The 20,267-nt window shown below is 33.9% G+C and overlaps 1 protein-coding gene and 1 long non-coding RNA gene across 32 annotated transcripts in view; one reads left to right on the top strand and one right to left on the bottom strand.

The window, feature by feature from the left end:
- Positions 1–20,267, bottom strand: part of ROBO2 (roundabout guidance receptor 2) — a 1,748,609-nt gene that overhangs the window by 74,767 nt on the left and 1,653,575 nt on the right. For all 31 annotated transcript variants that reach the window (XM_063602831.1, XM_063602841.1, XM_063602842.1 and 28 more), the window contains 6 exons: positions 16,794–16,999; positions 12,229–12,310; positions 11,632–11,794; positions 9,845–10,011; positions 6,526–6,647; positions 227–458 (listed from right to left, as the gene is read on the bottom strand). In XM_063602831.1, coding sequence (XP_063458901.1) covers positions 227–458; positions 6,526–6,647; positions 9,845–10,011; positions 11,632–11,794; positions 12,229–12,310; positions 16,794–16,999 — 972 coding nt within the window. The remainder of the gene's footprint in view (positions 1–226; positions 459–6,525; positions 6,648–9,844; positions 10,012–11,631; positions 11,795–12,228; positions 12,311–16,793; positions 17,000–20,267) is intronic.
- Positions 1–20,267, top strand: part of LOC129397415 (uncharacterized) — a 320,007-nt gene that overhangs the window by 291,676 nt on the left and 8,064 nt on the right. The window contains exons 3-4 of the long non-coding RNA XR_008624770.2: positions 7,112–7,198; positions 15,762–15,887. This is a non-coding gene — a long non-coding RNA (uncharacterized LOC129397415). The remainder of the gene's footprint in view (positions 1–7,111; positions 7,199–15,761; positions 15,888–20,267) is intronic.

Raw genomic sequence — 20,267 nt, 5'->3', positions numbered from 1 at the left:
AAGATTTGGTGCAAATGGTTACTTAAGAAAAATTCAAATTACATTAGTGTCCTTTTTTCTGCTTGTCAGATTCTATCGAATTCTCAGAATAAAAGGAGAAAACGACACTTCCTCAATTTACTTTTAGGTGATATCTTTCCATTCTTCTAAGGAAGATAACAAATAGGTACTGTAACAGAAATTGGTTTCATCATGTTTGATTTATATTCGAAATCTGAATACTGACCTTCTTCAGTAGTACGAACCGTTTTAGATTCACTATCCATTCCTTGGAACTCATTAAAATATGGCCGTACTTTAATTTCATAAGTCACCCCCTTTTTCAGGTTGACTAAGACAGCACTTCGTTCAGTCGGGACTTTGGCATCTAAATTCTGCCACGAAGATGTCGCCTGCAGACCTGAAGTCTGACGATACATCACTCGGTAGCCTTGGATAAACTGGGGTTGGCGATCAACCTGAAAAACATAGTTAAGGGCATTTGAAACTAAAGGAAAGTATTTTAGACAACACAATGAATTTGTCCTCTTTTCATTTGTCCCATTTCTGTCCTCATAACTATCAACTGAGTGATGTCATGACTTTCTAGCTAATCTCTCTGCTTCTAATAACTTCTATCCTTTTAGAGTTCAGATTGCTCCTAAGATTGTTTCCAAAATGAAGATTGGGAGAACTCTCTCTCCTGTTTAAAATACCTCACGGTATCTAAGATACCAACCTAATTAATTAAGATGCCTTGGATTAGCACAAGGGCCTCTCAAAGGCCAGACCTGCCAGTATCTCTAACTTTATGTCTCCTCTGCTTACCCATTTTCTGCATCCAACAATTCCCTTTTATGTGGCTTTATATGTAATATGCCCTTTGTCAGGGATTTCCATTCTCATTCTTTGTCTATTCACTAACATCATCACTCAATCAAAACACATGTTTTGGGTTCCTACTCATAGGTGCCAGAAACTCTGCTGAGCTCTGGGGATAAAATGGACAATGAAAATAGAGTCAGCCCCTGCCCTCATGAGCTGAGGTGAGAAGATGGAGTCCAGGTAGAAGGTAGGAGTGGTCTAATAATGACTGAAGCATGGTCAAGTTACAATCATAAAAAAAAAAGCATAAACAAATGTTAAGAATGAGAGGTGCCAAGAGCTAAGAAAGCCTATAGTGGAGAGAAAGGTGACTGAGTTGGGAAGCAGAGACAAAGCATCCCTGAAGAATTCGTAAGTGCTTAGATAGGCAAGAAGAGCAGGATTTACCCAGGAAAACAAATGTGAGGACATCATGTATAAAGTCCCTGTGGCTGGAAAAAGCATACAATACAGATTAAAGTTGTAGAGCTAGAGCATTTGTTTTAAAAGCATATGAACGTTTATGCCCATTACCAAATATTAAATGAAAAACTTTTACTAATTTACCAACTTCTGACTCTTCAATTGTCCCATTCTTGACAAAATTTGACAACTTTTTGATATCTTCATTTATTTAAGGTACAGTAAGAAGCTATTTTAAATAATAATCTAAGATTAAACTCATACCAAACAGAACTTTTAAAAAGTGTTTTTGTTTGCTATTGACAATCACCTAAAAATCAAATATATAAAAATGCAAGATTAAAAAATGAAATATATTCTTCTCTGTATACATTTATTTTAAAATATTTACCAGGGTTTTATGGTTGTTTCATTTTCAGGGAGAAAACAACTATGGATTTTAAAAATTATTTTTAAAAATTAAGCATCTTTTAATACTTTGTCATGTTTTTAGAAACACTTGATTTAAACACAAACTGTGATAGCATGTTCCAACTAATATCCCTTATCATAGTTTAATAGCTATAGTCTAACAAGGCTTAAATTTGACATACTTCACTATCAAATAAAGTGTAAAGATTAATGGAAAAGAAATGGAGTAACCTCATTTCAGGAAGTTTGTAGAGAAAGAGGAAATAAAAAAGAGAATTATGGAGACGGTTATTAATTTCAGCTTTAAACAAATTTCTTTATCCAAGAAATTTGAAATTTGTTCAGCATTTGAAATTTGTTTCAACTTTTGTTGAAATGTTGAAATTTGTCGGCAGTTTATAAACAAAACGTATTCTTTCATGTATTAACTACTAACATCTCTTCTTTAGTTGCAGTATTGTTTTATTTATTTTTAATTGGGGGCAACAAATGAATGTTAGCTAAAAATATTGGCTTTAGAAAGTTAAAAATGCAGAGCCTCAATAAAAATACAGTGGAACAAAAGGAAATACTTAGAATGTCCAAACGAGAAAACTCCCTCAATTAAGTGAGTGTGTGTGTGTGTGTGTGTGTGTTTCTATGTATGGCTAATTCCAGTTTCCCAGATAAGTCTCAACAAGAATGAATTCCTTCACCCACCTGAAAGCTTTCTCGCCCTCAAAGACTTTCTGAAATTAGTGCTACACTTGTATGAGGTCAGGTAAAAAAAAAAAGTGAGCCCAGGTGTAACATGGAAGCTGGTGATCGGCAAGTCCTCATTCATGCTACCAGTTTATGTTTCTACCATTGGATACATTCTTTGAAAAGCAGGAGTTTTTCTGACACTGTGAAATAAGGCAACCAAGAGGCGAAAAGTTAAATTTATGAGAGCCAAAGAGAGATGACTTTCATCAAAACTGTCAGTGTTCAAAAAAACCCTTGCAGTATATGTTAAAACAACACTAAGTTTGCATTTTATAAACTTCTCTGCATTTGCTTTAAGTGAATTTATATACTGAAAGAAAGACATAACTCACAATAATAGCTTGTTAATACTGAAAGAAGCAAGCTGTGTTTTTAAGAAGAACATTAAGCAGCTGTTTCCAGATGAAGGGAGTCTGTAAATCAGGGTAAATTGGTTTTATCCATGTTTGGTTTTCATTAATTAAGTGTTTTAGGGACTTTGTGAAGCTAATGTTTACCACAAAACATTGTTTTGCACACTTGCACACTTCAGTGTACACTATCGTCGGCCAGTATATCATATGGGGCTTAATAATTAAATAGTTTAACTTGATTGTGTGCAGTGGCAATGCATTTTTTTTTTCAGGACGAAATTTGTTGTTACAGGTGGAAGCAGAAATGAAAACACTGAACATTTACTTTAAAAAAATAGGTGAGATTTTTACTGGATGTGTGTTCTACCCCACTAAATTTTGGAGCTCATTTTGACAGGTGGTCATTTTCAAGTTAGGCCATATGTTTGTTACGAGTTTTATTAACATTCTAAGAAAGAGGATTTTCTTTTAGAGTTGATTACAATCAGAGTCTGACCACAGATTCATGGGTTTATATATTTTTTTAAAATAGTATTTTCTGAAACATGAATAAAAAAAGAGTTGTCTTAAGGAAAAAGTAAAATGATTACGAGAACTTCAGGCTTCCAGCCATAGGTCTCAATTTGAATTAGGCTTCAACCTCTTAAACTTCCTGAACCTCAGTTTACTTAATTTGCTCACATAATACCCATATCTCAAGGGCACAGAAACAATCAAGTGACTGATATAAGTGAAAGCATTTTGCTGGCTTTAGAGATGCACAATGATAAAACATAATTGTTAAGGAAGCAACAGGCTAAAAAAGAAGACGGCTTATATGTGGCCCTAAAATCAGCATTCTAGTTAAACTGTTTAAGTGTGATGCTTCATATTTACCTTTTCCATTTTCAAAACAAAACAACATAACAACTCAATATAAAGCAAAAATTCAAAGTGAATTTTCTTTGATGGGTTTAGCTGCTAAGGGTCTGATCTGGTTTTAGCAGACTTCTGAAATTCTAGTTTGTCGAAGCACTCTTTTCAATCTCTGTGGAAAAATGCTTAATGGGCAAAGAGTATGTAATTCTTTTTGTCCTTGAACAAAACAAAGACAAAAAGTAAAGCTAGAATAATCATTTTTCGGTAAGTGACTTATTGCTATTTTTCTTTGTGGAACAGCAGGTTTCTTATCATTTTTGCCCACACTCATTCTAAAAGCAGCCATTTTAGAAAGCAGTTGTTGCTAACTATTGTTTCAAGTTTAGCCTGGTGAGGAGGGGGAGAGCGAATGGTCTCTACAGTAGTTACGTCTTGTGCCTTTGGTCATTAATCCTGCCAACCACTGGGAAACTTCCTCAGCTGGCCCAAAACCTAATCACATGGTGGGGAATTATTTCTCCCTTCAACCCCAACACTTCTGTAAAGCAAATGCTAACATTTTGATAATTTAAATAACACATGCATTTAGTAAATCGAAAATATTACATCAATAAAAGAGTTACACAAGTTATTTGACCACTGGACACACCCCAGTCTGACTTTATTTCACTTAATTTATCTCTTTCAAATGCATACTTATGTCATGTGCAACTACAAAGTCATAGAGAACAATATGCTGTGATATTAACTGAATTCTTTCTTCTATTAAAAAAAGTGTAAAATGTATGAAAGCAACTGATTTGATCATTTAACAAACAGTTATTAAAAAGAGTACTTCATAATAGACACTCTGCTCTGAAAAAAACAGAAATGAAAGAAATTGGCTGTAGCCTCACAGAAGTTACAGCCCATGACGGGGATAGATGTGCAAACTAGTAATGATAGCTTCTTGGGGTACAGAGATGAATAGACAACGTCCCCCTCCTGGAAGAACTCCCAGTCTACTGTCATGCAATTTTGATCTAATGCTATTTACTCTTGAAACTAAGTGACTTTAAAGTGATTAACTTCATCAACATAATGACTTTGATTCTTACCCAAAGAATTCCCACATTTAGATGCAGCTTAAAAGAATCCCCCTTATAACTTTCAACAGAACAGAGACTTTTTTCAATTGAGAATGAGGAAAAATACTACGCTGTGAAAAATACTATGCTGTGAAAAATACAAGGTTCCTTTGGCTTTGTTAGTTTTGTATCTACTCAAGGGTACTGAAAGATAGAAAAGGCATGGCAGATAATACCCCCTACTGTGCCACTGTAAAAATGATAACGTAATTGTGTTCCCTTCATGGGAACAGAAGAATAGAAACCAATATATGCAGAAAATAGAATAAATCTATGCAAAATTATGTCAAAACTGGAATAAGTGTAATCCTAAATAATCATAATTACTCTTAAAACATTATAAACTTAGTCTTATTTTTAAAATATATATAACCCAATTTTGTACTCATAAACCAATAATTTGACTGATTATGTAGTTTGCTTTAAGGAGTAACAACATGGAACAATAACAAAAAAAGCCTGAATAGTTAAGGCAATCCTAAGCAAAAAAGAAGGAAGAAGGAGGCTTCATGCCACTCAACTTTAAACTACATAACAGGGTTACAGTAACCAAACTGGGAGAAAATGTTTGCAAATTACATATCTGATAAGGCATTTGTATCTAGACTATATAAACACTTATAAGTCTATAATAAGAAGACAAACAAAATAGAGTATATAAACACTTGTTAAGTCTATAAGAAGACAAACTCTTTGTCCAAAAATGGACAAAGAGTTTCAATAGACATTTCTCTAAAAAAAAAGTTCAATTAGGACATGAGAAGATGAATATGATTAGTCATTAAAGAAAGGCAAATCAAAACCACAATTATATACCACTACACACTCACCAGAACGGGTATAATCCAAATGGCAGATGATAATAAGTGTTGGCAAGGATGTGAGAAAAAAATGGCAAGGATTTGAGAGAATCTGGAACACTGAAACATTGCTAGTGAGAATAGAAAATTCTATAGCCACTTTGGAAAGCATTTTGGCAGTTCATCAAAATATTAAATGGAGAGTTACCAATATTACTGAACAATTTGTAGGTTTATACCAAGATAAATGAAAACATGTGTCCACCCAAAGACTTGTACTCAAATGTTCATGGCAGCGTTATTCATAATAGACAAAACTGGAAACAACCCGAACATCCATCAACTGAAGAAGGAATAAACAGAATGTGAAGTATCCATAAAATGGAATACTATTTGATAACAACAAGAAACAAAGTCCTGATACGCGCTACAACATGGATGAACCTCAAAAACATTATGCAGAGTGAAAGAAGCTAGACACAAAAGACCATATATTGCACAATTGTACTCATATAAAAGGTCCAGAATAGGCAAATCTACAAAAACATAGAGTAGATTAGTGTTACACAGGGCTACGGTAGGGGAAATGAGAGAATCAATGTTAACAGGCACAGGATTTCATTTGGGGATGATGAAATGTTCTAAAATTAGATTTTGGTGATAATTTAGAAACTCTAAATACACTAAAAATCATGAAGTTGTTCACTTTATGGTATGTTAATTATATCGCAAGAAAGCTGTTAGAAAATTCAGAAGACAGGATATGCCATGTTTATATAATAATCTATTCTTACTAGGTTTATTCTAGTAACTTTTTAATTTGTTGATTTTCTTTACTATCATTGATTACACCTTGATTTTAAATGGCGGGAATTTTTATTATCACTCTTTGTTCATTTGCATTTTCCATGTTTTGCTTTCCCGAAAGGGAAGAGATTACTATTAACATTGCCTTTGAAAGCTTACCGTCCATGTGACCTGAACCGTGGTGGGAGTCAGCACAACTGGATTATGAAGACGGACGAGGACATCTCCTAGCTCTTTCTGCACTTGCCTGTGGTCCACTCCTTGTGCTGGTGGGCTGATATCTGCAGTTAGAGAAGAGAATCATTCCCAACTTTAAAAATTCATATTAAAATTACAATTTATTTTATGTAAATCAACCTCATGTCTTTAGAACTAATTACAGGGAAACAAAACGAAAACTCTCTTGTGACAAAAAGCATTTAAGCCTATATATATAAATATACCACTGTGGTAGGACATAATGAAAGATGATATTGATCTTTATTAAAAATATACTAATAGAAGAGTATTTGTAATCCCTCATCCCCATTCAAATGCAGACACACTGTTGTATAAGATCACTTACTTTATTACTAAAGGATAAAGTATGTGCTGTAAGACTTCTCTACAGAAGTCTAGAAAGATCTCTAGAAAGAGCAGCTTTGTACAGATGTTGGTGTATTGAATGATTTTCTGGATGTGTAAGTTGGAATATATCTAAAAACTGATGCTAAGGGACCTGTTAATCCCTTGTCCCAATTTGCAGGTTGTGTTTTCTTCTTGACCTACTTCAGTCTGGGAGCATGGATGGAGAAGTAATGGTGGACTAGGAAAGTGAATTCAGTCATTAAAGGTAAATAGAGTTGGGGGAAGAGGGGAAACAGTTCCTCAAATTTGCAAAGATACTTTTGACAGAAATAGTTATAATACTGATAACATGTTCTAAAGTAATACATTTTGAGCAGTACTCTAATACCTGACACGAGGTCATGCAGACATTTTTAGGAATAGTGGTGGGGAGAAGGGAAGAAAGAAAGGTGATGTTTAAAATATTATACCCTCAGTCACATATTGTTATGCCACATTATTCATCAGTCTCCTAAATACTATTCTATTTCTCCATATGATGGTTTATATTCTCGGTCCATTAAGAAAAAAGGATAAATTATAGGCTGTGTCCATTAAGAAAAAATGATAAATCATAAGCAGCTAAGTCCATCAAATTGATATTAAACATTGAATTTTACACATACTCAGATTAACTTTTTAAACTGGCACACAATGTTGTTGAATTGTTTTTCTCCAACTATTGTATTTAAGAAAGGAAGTCCAATTTAAAGTTATTTATTTTCTTAATCCTGTTTTTTCTTATTATCTCAGGCTACAATGCATGCAGCACTCTCGCAAAAGTATGTTTAAGAACATTTCTCAGCTATTACTTAAATTGGGAGCACTAACTTAAATTGGGTCGTAAATAATTGAGACTAATACTTAGGTAATGTTTTTCCAGTTCTACTTTTTTTTTTCATTTTTAACATAAACAGTAAAATGAAGTTTTACTTAATTTGAAAAAAGTCCCTTTATGTGAATAACATTAATCTATGCCTATATATGTATGTGCTGTTTTGATGCTGATAATCCAAGTATTTGTACTTTTAATGAAATAAAAGATTTCTAGATTCTCTGTTATTTAATACCTTTGAAAAATAAGAGTTCACAGTGCAAAGTGTTCTTTGAAAAAGAAGAAGTGCTTTGCAGATTGCAAAGCTGCTGAAAGTATGGTACCCAAAAATAATCCTGACCTTCAGACACAACACGTGGGTTTTCCTATTAAGTATTTGTTAAGAGCACAGAAGTCTTTCACTCTATATATTCTTTCCATTGGAACAAACCAGACCACAAACAATTTTTCATTAATCTTTCTTGACCTTTTCACTGCGAGTTATTTTATGAGTCAAGATTTAGTGACTAGCATAGTTATCGAATGATCAAAAAGGTCTGCCAGATACAATCACACCAAATATCTTCCCATTCTGATCTCTCTCTACGTTTCACTGGCTACACACAAAAACTATTTCTATGCACAAAGGTATAAATGATCACGGTACTACAATTTCTTGACGTAAAATTGTACACATCTTCCATTTTAAGTTCAATAATAAAATTTACACACTTAATTCAAACACAGTAAAAAGCAATCGGATTTAAGGAAGGTAAAATATAACTAGGTTCAAATTTCAGATTTTCAAATTCCTTGTCGTGCTTTTTCTTTCTCAAGAGACAGGTTCTTTACCTACAGGCCCTTTATCGCCATGGAAAATTAATCACATTACTGCTTAGAGAACAATAGCAAAATGGCATTTCCTCCTCCCTTGACTGTCATCATGTCAGCAACGTTACAAAGTCACGTGGTGACTTTATTTCAGTCGATTCCTTTAAGGTGCCCTTCTCCGTTATAATAGCATGCTAGTTACTATCACCGAACTACATTGTAATTATAATAATATTTTATGGCTGTATGGTGCTTTTCATTGCATAAAAATACTACTTTGAATTATATCTTGTTCAAAGTCTTTTACAAATAAGAAATAATTAACCCTTTCTGAAGAACCCTGTGGGAAGTAGGTTATAACAAACAATAAAATTACCGTTTCTATTTTATTAATTTCTTTTACCTACTTGTCAGAAGGGAAACTATAATGTAGCATTGTATATTAAACCTCAGACTCCAGTGACTTCTCAGTTTGAAGAGACAGGTAATAAGGATAAAATTATGAAATCTTCCATTTTGAAATTATATTTTAATACTCTGTGTGTATTTTACATTATAGTCGAAAGAATTGAGTTCTTTAGAAAGAAAACTTGATTTCCTGCTGTCTGTAATAAATTGCTCCTTTAAACATCTGATTTAACGAAATTCATTGTAGCAGTGGTTGTAAAACTTATACATCAGCATCACAAGGAGGGTTTGTTAAAACAAACACTGGGCCCTAACCTCAGAACGTTTGAATTTGAGCCTGAAAATGTGTGTTTCTAACAGTTGTAGGCTATGCAGATGCTGCTTACCCAGGAACCTCACTGTGAGAACCACTGCACTATAAAAACAGAATTCCGAAACAATAGGACATAATTTTTATACCTCTATTTGGGCATCTACTCATTAAAGACCACTTTTCTGTTATTGTGTAATTAATTTTAAAGAAGGAGAAACATTTTCCTCCCTTTGAAATATAGTAAAGCTCTAATTTAGTGAATTCATTCGACGTAGAGGTACCCAATTATTTTGTTTATTTTTTGCTGAATAAACCCAAAAACTCCAGAAAGAGAACACATCTCACCAAGGTAAACAGCAAGCTACCTTCTCCTTCCCTGGATAAAGCCTAGTGAGCCATCATACAAAGCAATGCAGGCACATGTATATTTCCTCATCAAGCCCCTCGTTCTTAAATATCTGATGTTTCTGCCTAGAACCAGTCTTGTTGACAGCTGTTGAAAGTACCTTGTGTGCGCACAGGATCTGACATGGGACTTGGGTCACTGAGACCTTGGGGGTTGATCGCTCTGACCATGAATAAGTAGATTGTATTGGGCCGCAGTCCTCTTACAGTATAGAGGGTGGTCTTTACATGGTTTGCCACGGTCTGCCAGCTGTTGCTCACTGATTGGCTGAAACGCGAACAGAAATTTCATTTAAAGAACAGTCATTTGAAGATTGGAAATGGAGTTGGGTATCAATGACAAAGGTTAATGGCTGGAAATTAAACACACACACACACACACAACACTTGAAGTATTCAGCCCAATAAATGAAACATTTGGATGATTTCAATTTATTCCACAACAAAGCCGAGCCCACCTAACGAAAGTGCCATGCACAACAAAATTAAACTCAGCCCAGGAGATGTGACAGCCCTTTGCTAATGCACAGCAGCCCACTAAATGAATACCTGTAAAAGGAACAGAGGCCAAGATCACAACATCAAGTTTATACAATAAGTATGGTCCTCGTAAATGTATATATATATATACCTTGAAAAGAATTAACCTGTAGAAAGAATAAACGGACTACAGAGTAAATTATGCCAATACATTTTCCTGTTACAAGGTGTGTTTTCTTTTGCATCATTTCCACATGCAATATTATAACTGAGCCTTCTAAACTACATATCTGTAAAAGAAGAGAGGAAGCAGGTAATGAATATTTTCCCTTGGTTACATTGTTAATAAAATTGTACATTATACAGTATTGTGATTTCTCATCTCAGAACGGTGAAATCTCTCTGAATTTGTGTGTGAGGACCCATTTACAGCCAGCCACAGATGGATGCCATTTTAGAACAGTTTGTCTAAGGTCAAATGCCACTTTTGCTCAGAAGAAAGGGCAAATGTAATTTTCAGGGTGGTCAGTTTATTTTTCTGATATGCTTAACTGTCCACGCATAAGAATGATAGAAACGTAGTATTTTGAAATTTGAAAATTAAGTACCTAGCATTACCTTAAATAATGATTAGAGAAGCTTATAAGAAAGTGATCATTTGTCCTAATGTTTAAAAAAAACAGTGGTTATCCATTAAAATTTATACTGTCACGTAGAAGCACATTTGAAAGGGAATATGAAAGCATATTTTACCATTTGTGTAAGCATTTTATCAAATTCTCAGGACAATTTTATACTGATATTTGCTAATTTACATTTAAATCTTTAAATTGGCAACAATTATTTCAGATAACACGTGGAAACATCTTTTCCATTAAGCAACTAGAAGCACATGGAATAAATTTATTAATTATTGTTGTTAATTTTCTCTCAGGCATATCTAATAGATGTATGTAATATATGGTATAAAAATATTGGGATTATTTTAAGTTCTGCTCTAATTATTAGGAATATAAATGCCAGAGTCCCCTGCTTCAATAAATGTCACATAACTTTAAAAAGTGCCTGTGCGTGTGCCTAATTAAAATATTTTCTACCCGGTTCAGATGCCTAAATTCTCACCTTAAATCCCTACAATGGTCTGGGTAAAGAATGGAGCTAAGTGATTATGTTATGAACTGGAACCCCATAGACCTAGGCATGAATAATGCATATTTAAATCTTATAATTAAGTTGTAAACTAAAAAAAATTAACTCTGTTCTTGAATAAAGTCAGAGAGAAGAGATCAATTCTTAAAATGCATTGATTGGACATGTCTTTAATAAAACAGCAGGATAGTTCAGGTGACATTTTAGAATAAAGGAGCTAAAACAAAACCCAGTGGAGAAAGAAGGAATTGTCCCATACCTGAAAGCCTCAATGATATATGCACTTGCTGGAAGGGTTCCAGGGGTACCTGGCTGCCAGGACAAGGTGACACTGTTCTTAGTAACATCAGTGACCTGCGGTTTGGATGGTGGCCCTGGCAGGTCACTTAAATCATAGTTTTTACTGATTGTTGCTCCAGACTCTATAGAGGACAGACAGAAAAAACTTCATTCCTGATTGCATAAGTTGACAATACTGCCTAAAAGAAGGAAGCAGTCTACTAAAGGACCTGACCTAGACAGTGAGAAATTCATCTCCATGAATCAGAAGTATGTAAGTGAATGTTTGCTTCTCCTACATGTTAATAAAAGTAAGCTGTGATTTTACATAGGATCATTAGAATTCCTTACACTTCAGAGGAAATAAAATAACAAGGTTATCAAGGACAAGTGTATTAAATTCCACAAATGTAATGGTGTGTGCAAATTCATGCATGAATTTAAAAATGGCATTGAATGTAAAGGCTAAAATTTACATTCAGTGAATTAAACACTTTGATCCCCCCTTAACTTATTATTTGATATTGAGCTATCACAAAAGGGGCCCAAGATTTCTCCTAATTCACAAAGTCCTCACCTGTCACATCCAGCACTGCACTCCAGGAAGTCTCTCCACTTGAACTTGTAGCCACACAAGTATAAGTGCCAGTATCAGAAATCTAGTGTGCACAGAAGGGAGAGAATTAAATTGTTTCAGTCAATTTGCAGAATAATTACTCAATGACAGCCAGGCAATATTTAATTTCTTAAAATTAGATGTATCATTTTGTTGTCTAAATTATGCATTAGAGTCAATCATATGTATACATAAAATAATGAAATAAACTCATATAATATTATTCATAACATTGGTCCAAAGGGCTTTTAAAATAATACTTATGCACCTCAATGTTAATTTATCTGATAAACAATTTGCCCCTCTCTTTTTCTTCCTCTGTGATAATACTCTTACCTCTTAACTCCATTTTATGGCGGGGCTCTACTATATCTAAGTTGTTTATGAATGACTCAGAACAGAACTCTTTCAGAATCTCACAAAATTCCAGAGAAGCAGTAATGCAAAACTGTTCTGTCTCAAATAAACTATGTTTCAATGAATAAAACACACCCGAGTAAATAAGCAATAAGACAATAAGGGATCACACTTTCTTTCTTTTGAAAGACATGGAAAAGAGTGAAGAAGAAAAAGGACTTTTTTTTTCCCCCAAGACAGAGTTTTGCTCTTGTTGCCTAGGCTGGAGTGCAATGGCTCGATCTCAGCTCACTGCAACCTCTGCCTCCTAGGTTCAAGCAATTCTCCTGCATCAGACTCCCGAGTAGCTGGGATTACAGGCATGTGCCACCATGCCTGACTAACATTGTATTTTTAGTAGAGACAGGGTTTCTCCATGTTGGTCAGGCTGGTCTCGAACTCTTGACCTCAGGTGACCCGCCTGTCTTAGCCTCCCAAAGTGCTGGGATTACAAGTGTGAGCCACCGTGCCCGGCCAGAAAAAGAAATATTTTTAAGGTAAATTTCTTCATTTAAAAACTTCAATATTCACTTATATGTAAATTGCAATAGTGGAAAAATGAATAGAATAAAGTATCATTAAAAAAATGTGGCTATGGAGTGACTGCAATTTCAAGCTGAAAGGGAACATAAATATATCATAATTCATAACTCTTTTTTGATCACAATAAAAACTTGCCATTTCATCGATCACTTAAAATGGTTTTGTTATTCGCAGAAGAGTGGCAAAGGACTTTCAGAAAAAGTTGATAATATAATCAAGAGTCCTCTTTTACAAATGCAAGAAGCAGAAGATTCTGTGATTATATTTTGAATAAAGCCCCAAGATCAATAAAAGAGGCAACTCCAAAATTCTGTGTGATCAAGCCTTGTGGCTTACACTGCAAACAACATTCATTCTCATCAATTTAGGAGTAAAAGAAAAGTCACACTGGGAAGAGAAACTGATGACCAAAGTCAGACAAGGCAGAAGATGTAGAATTAATATTCTGTGATGAACATGAGTCTAATTGTTGATGAAATATAGTCGCTCATGGAATATTATATCTGCTGGGTTCAAACTGTAAGTGTGTTGATGACTCAAGCTTTCTCGATTGATTCTCAGGTAAATCATTAGTGCCTGGATGTTACTGCCATTTCACTATCTTAATTGATTTTAAATGCCATTATGTATTTTAACTTAAGTTTCAAATTGCTCTGGCATGACATTCTTTGCCATATTATCTCTGTACAATTGTCTTCTATTACACAGAGGGAAGATGGGGATAGCCATTGTAGAAAGAGCCATTCTTTCAAATGTGGCTGTGCACACATTATAGTCATTAGAAATCTTTGCATTTAAGAAGCATCACTCACAAACTAAATATAATGAGCCGAGGTTGGATTTTAATGGGATGTTCATTTGAATATGGTCTGTGAAAGAGTAAAAGAATTTGCATTTTATTATAGCTGTTGAACTAAAATGTAGCACTTGTTATTACTTGCAAATGCTAAAAGAAAAGTATGTAGGTAATGCTTCTTAACTGCATCTCCTTGTCATTGTGTGGAGATACAAGTATGACATTAGCTGTGGTAGGTATGTTTTAATGAGTGCTGGAATATTCTACTTCTCAAAAGATAAAGATTCAGTTACCAATTAGCTGGCCTAGAAGAACACAGTATTCATCACGTTATTTTTTTCCCTTGCATTAAGTACTGAAAAAAAAATAGTGAGACACAAAGGAATACAGCCTACAGAAACTCTCTTGACTGTATGAGTGAACTATTGGAAAGCCCACTTCTGTCTCCCTTTAAGGACAGTCATGTTACAGGAAAAGAACAACGTTTTCATTTTGGGGTCCTCATAAACCTAAATATCGTTGCTAAAACTCACTCTTGGTATTACCATCATCACCACATTTTATTCCTTTAATTTTAAATAATGTCTTTTTCTGGTCAGGAGTGCTTCTCATCTTTTCCACGCTTGTCCTTTTACCCTTAATAAATTGCTTTAAAATGAGATTAATGTGCAGGCAAATTCCATCATCTACTTTTCTCCTTGTGCACTTGGCTGCAGACAAGCCCCAAGGAGCTGGCATCTCAGAGAGACTACTCAGAAGCCTGTCAGAGGGCTCAAAGTTTGTTTGACATCATCAAGCACCCACCTTTAATTGCTTCTTTCAAACACTACTAGAAATCTTGACTACTCAAGCATACCCTTTAATTCAGTGATACAGTGAAAATGCATTAACCTCTATGGCCCAAGTCTGCCTTTAGCCCAGAAATAGAGGTTAAAGTGTTTACACAAAGAGAGTTGGCACTAATTTTTTAATAACTTCCATTTTTTTCAAAGAAGGTTAACAATTAATTTACAATCAATAAAAAGACAGGCTCAAAATATCTGTATTAATTTACTTTTTTAAACTCAACTCGGCAGCATTTTTTCTATTTAAAGCAATAATTAATGCCTGTATCTCAAAAATTAAAGATAAATATTATATATATAAAGTAAAAACTTATGTGTGCATGTGTGTGCATCTAGCAAAAATAGTCACTTTGTTTTCTGATATACGTCTGTATGATATAGCGATAATCAGATAAACATATAATTGTAAACATATTCCCATCATAAAAGAACAATATGCCAAATTGTGATCATTTGGAAATATGTGTAGTTAAAAATTTTTGCCTTTCTTTTTAGCTCCAGAATGGGAAGATTCTAAATGCTGTTTTGCTTTGTTTTTCTTCATCTTGGCTCTGAATTTCAACCTGGACCCAAGATTCTACAGATTGCTCCTCCACTGAAATTTTCTTCATGCACTATTACATCATCTACCTTAGTTCTGGGTCTCATCCACAATCTTGTGATTACTAAAATATACTCTCCAGCTTTCACATAGCACTTGCTACATGGCAGGTAGGAGGAAGGGACTTACCATACCTAGTTGAATGAGTTGAATGTACTGACAGAGGACAGGTGCCCTCCATGATAACATCCTTCTGGTATTTGTATCTTGTGTAATCCCTCACCTGGAGTGTAAGTGGGACCTGTTGGTTCCCTTCTGGCCAATATAATATTGCAAAAGTGTCAGTATGTCATGTTTGTGATTTGTTCCACAGGACTGTAGTGCCCATCTTACTAGGAGACTCTCTTCCTTGCTGACTTGGAGGAAGCAAGTAGTCATATGGGGAAGATCCAGACGGCAAGGAACCAAAAGCAACCTCCTGCCAACAGCCATTGATAAGGTGAGGTTGTTAGTCCAGTAGCCACAAGGAACTGAATGCTACCAAGAATAATGTTGATTGGAAGCAAATCCATCCTGTGTCAATCTTCAGATGAGACGGCAACTCTAAATGACACCTAACTGGAGCTTTGTAAGACCCAGAAGCAAAAGACACAGCTCAGTCATGCCTAGGCTCCTAACTCACAGAAACTGTGATGTAATAAATGTGTGTTGCTTTTAGCCACTGTATTTTTGTTCATATTGTTCCATAATAATAGATAACTGATACAATATTCAGAAGTAGACATTTTATTTTGAGTTGCTCCTGAAGCAGGACTGACTTGTTAAGTTGCCAGGAATGCTCATTTTTTATCATGTAAACGTCAGTAAAAAACCACCAATGCCTTGTTCTTTCCATGGGTTTAAATCTAAACTACACAACAACTTAACCTACAACCTAAGGTTTCCCACTAACCAGGCAAACTCGCCGTTTATGTACTCAGTCTCATCTCTTTATTTTTCTTCTACTCAACTCTTTGGCCAAGCCACTTTATCTACATTTCCTTACAATTTCTTTTGCGAATGAAAGTAAATCAGAAGCATTTGTTGTTTTTGTCATTTCCAATACCCTACTACTCATATTAATGCTATGTGTTTAAGATTTCTAGATTTGTTGACTGTATACATATGGAATGGGATACAGGAATAAAAGTTTCGAGATTCTGTTATGAATGTGTGAGTAACGTAAAAACTGTGAACTTTCCTCTAATTTCAATTCATCATTTTTAAAATAAGTAATAACATTAACTGTTTTTAAACGTGCAACAATTATACTAGGATGTAAGATTTTAAGTTCACTATGCAATTTTTCCATAGAGCAGTACTTATGTGTAGATGATAATTCGTGTACAAGTCCAATATTACTTACCCGTAAATTCTTAATCTGCAGTGTGCCTTGCTCTTGAATTGTTGCTCTTGGATCTCTACCCGGAAAAGTAAATCCCTCCTTTAACCAGCTAATTACAGGAAGAGGATCACCAGTGGCTTTACATTTCAGTAACGCTGTACCATCCACTGCCAGCGTTTGGTTGGCTGGGCCTTGTAGAATTATAGGTGGAGGTCTATCTGTCAAAACTGAAGAATAAAGCTCTTTTCAGGGTATTTTAACATCAATGTAGTTCAGTAGGCTTGATATATTGACACTGAAAGTAAGGTTAAAGCCCCAACACAATATATATTACTTATAACTTATTCTAAGCAATATGTATATTCTTGGTCATGTATATTCTAAATCTATCATATATCTATCATCTATATATGTACATACATATATACTATACTAAGGCCATACTATTTATTGTCAATAACTTCCTCTGCATTACCTATAATTAAAATGGCATTGAGATAAATTCTGACATTTTATAAAGACTTAATTGTATAAAAAGGCTTAGTCGTATTAAAATTAAAATTAAAATATGAATAGCTTATGGCAGTCAGTCACCTATGAAATGTTCATTTTATCTCATATGCATATTTAAGAAAGTGTGTGAAGTATCATATGAGTACAGCCAATTTTCACTTTTGCATTTATCATAAATATAGTACATAATTTCCCCCTTATGGCACCAGTTATGTGCTGTATTTATACAGGCTAAAATATTTCTGCTGATGTTAAAATATTAGATTATAAATAATTTCCTTCCAAAATTGTAACATGAGCTCATCAAATTACAGTCATATCATTTGGATGATTTGATTTAATTAGTGCTTATAATTGATCAAAGGAAAGTCATCTAGATTATATTTATCATATGACAAAAACAGTGCTTGTGCAAAATCAGTGTTTACATGTATATCAATTGTTGTGTTCATTTGGATAAATTTTCCATAATTTCTAAATGTTTAGCTTAGTATTGCTTTTTATTTATGAAATACTGTATTTGTAGTAGCATTTCGGTAGTACAATACTACTGTATCGTAGTAGCATTTCAGTGCTTTTAGAAGTATTTAATGATTATTTAAGAAGGACATCAAAATGTACAGTATTATTTACATGGTTAAGAAAAATATAGAGTTGACCGGAGGTAAGATTTCATTTAGAATTCATTAGAAGATCACCATATAATCAAAAGGACATGTCCAGGTCCAGGGAAGTCTTTCTAAAGAGAAAGTTCTATAAACTTCGGCATAGACAGCATAGACTTTGGTTAATTATCCAAAATATGCTTTTTATTGTGTATGGTTATATGTAACATATAAAATACATGTAGTATATAAAAGAATATATATGAAAAAGACTTCCACAGTAAAGAAAAAATGAATGATGGATTCTAATAATTTCTAAGCAACTGTGAAGATAAACTGTTTTTTCTCAAAAAACTCACCTTGTATTGCAATGTATACAATTGAAAACAGTTTGCTTAACGTTCAAATTTCCTTTGCCCACCAGCTTTTATAAATGGCAGCTTAAAATTACTGTCTTTCCAATTTACTTGCATCATATTTACTAGAGTTCATAGTTTTAGGGAACAAAAGATTAAAGTTAAGCAGCCTTTTCAGAACCTATCATGAGAAAGCCAACCAAATTTAATTGAAGCTAGAATTTATGATACAGGTTACCTTCATATCAAGACATTGCAGATTCTAGTCAACCTAAACCTACTTTATCAATGATAAAACCTAAGAAAAACAATAAAAACTGTTTATCATTCACAAACAAAAATTAGAATCATTTATTTCACTGCTTTTTTCATCAAATTCTTACTTTTAATACTAAATAAAACATTTTAAGAAAATATTGAAGTAGAATATTGTAATAATTCTGGCACATCTGTCAGTAATTAGGCAAATAGAAATTCAAACTAAAAGTTTCATGGGACTTATTTTTATGGGTCAAAAAGAGAAGGCCAATGAACAAAACACTATGAGTAATTTTTTAATGCAGTGAGAAAGTGAGTCTGTGTTACCAGAGTAAAACATACTAATTAAATTTTAAATGTTTTTTTTTTCATGTTAAATACCTATGCAGAATTCAGGTAACTTCTTATAACCTGCTTTTATTGTCATATCCCTGAAATCATTAGATGCAGCCAAAGGTCATCTAATTAGTTTTTTTCTTTCTTTTTTTTTACTGCCCTAATGAGTAGCTCATCACCTTTTGAATGAATTGATCAATAAAGTAATTGAAAATCTCCTGGCCAGACATAATTTTCAGTTCCAAGGATGTTATGGGTGAAAGATGACCACAGGTTTCCATGACACTTAAGTCAAAGGTTAAATGAACATTTAGGGATTCCAGTGATCTGTGAACAACTCCACGGTTTTCTCTCACTATGCATTATAAATACTCAATAAACCATTCATATAAGATCATGATGTGACATTTATTGTCAGTACAAGATATAAATACATCTTATCTCCCCAGTCTTTTTAACTTCTATTGGCTCTATTCACAGAATGCTGATTACAATTTCCTAATTCTCTGAGAGAAAAAGATAGAGCAAAAGGAAAGAAGAAATACAAAACAATGCCAGTGAACTAATGCAGAAGTCTTTTAGAGAAATATATTGAAACTCAAGTATATTGAAACATATTAGCTTAATCTATGATCAGTAAAATTGTTGCTCAACATAGCACTATTCAGCATCATTAGCAATTTCATCTTTTATGAATGTTTGAATTATAATATTTCCAGAAAATGAGTCTAAGCGCAAAAATGTGACAACAGATACACTGCTCTAAACGGAATACAGGCATATCTCAGGGGTATTGTAGGTTTGGTTCTAGACCACAACAATAAAGCAAATATTGCAATAAGGAAGGCCACGCAAATTTTTTTTCCCAGTGCGTATAAAAGCTATGTTTACACTATTCTGGAGTCTATTAAGTGTAGAATAATACTATGTCTAAAAAAAAGTTCATACCTTAAAAATACTTTATTGCTAAAAAATGCTAATGATCATTTGAGCCTAGAGTGGTAATCTTTTTGGTGACGGAGGATCTTGCCTCAGTGCTGATGGTTGCTAACTGACCAGGGTGGTGGTTGCTGAAGATTGGGGTAGCTGTGCCAATTTCTTAAAATAAGACAATAAAGCTTACCATATTGATTCACTATTCCTTTCAGGAAAGATTTTTCAGTAGCATGCAATGCTGTGTTATAGCATTTTATCCACAGTAAAATGTCTTTCAAAATTGGAGACAATCCTCTCAAACTCTGATGTTGCTTTATCAATTAAGTTTATGTGATACTTTGAATCATTTGTTATCACTTCAACAATCTTGAATAGAAGTAGATTCCATCTCAAGTCATCACTTTCTTTGGTCATCCCTAAGAAGCAATTCTTCATTTGTTCAATTTGTATCATGTGACTGTAGCCATTTAGTCACATCTTCGGGATCCACT

This window comes from Pan paniscus, chromosome 2, assembly GCF_029289425.2.
Source record: "Pan paniscus chromosome 2, NHGRI_mPanPan1-v2.0_pri, whole genome shotgun sequence".
Classification (NCBI taxonomy): Eukaryota; Metazoa; Chordata; class Mammalia; order Primates; family Hominidae; genus Pan; species Pan paniscus.
This window is presented reverse-complemented; position numbering and strand designations above follow the sequence as displayed.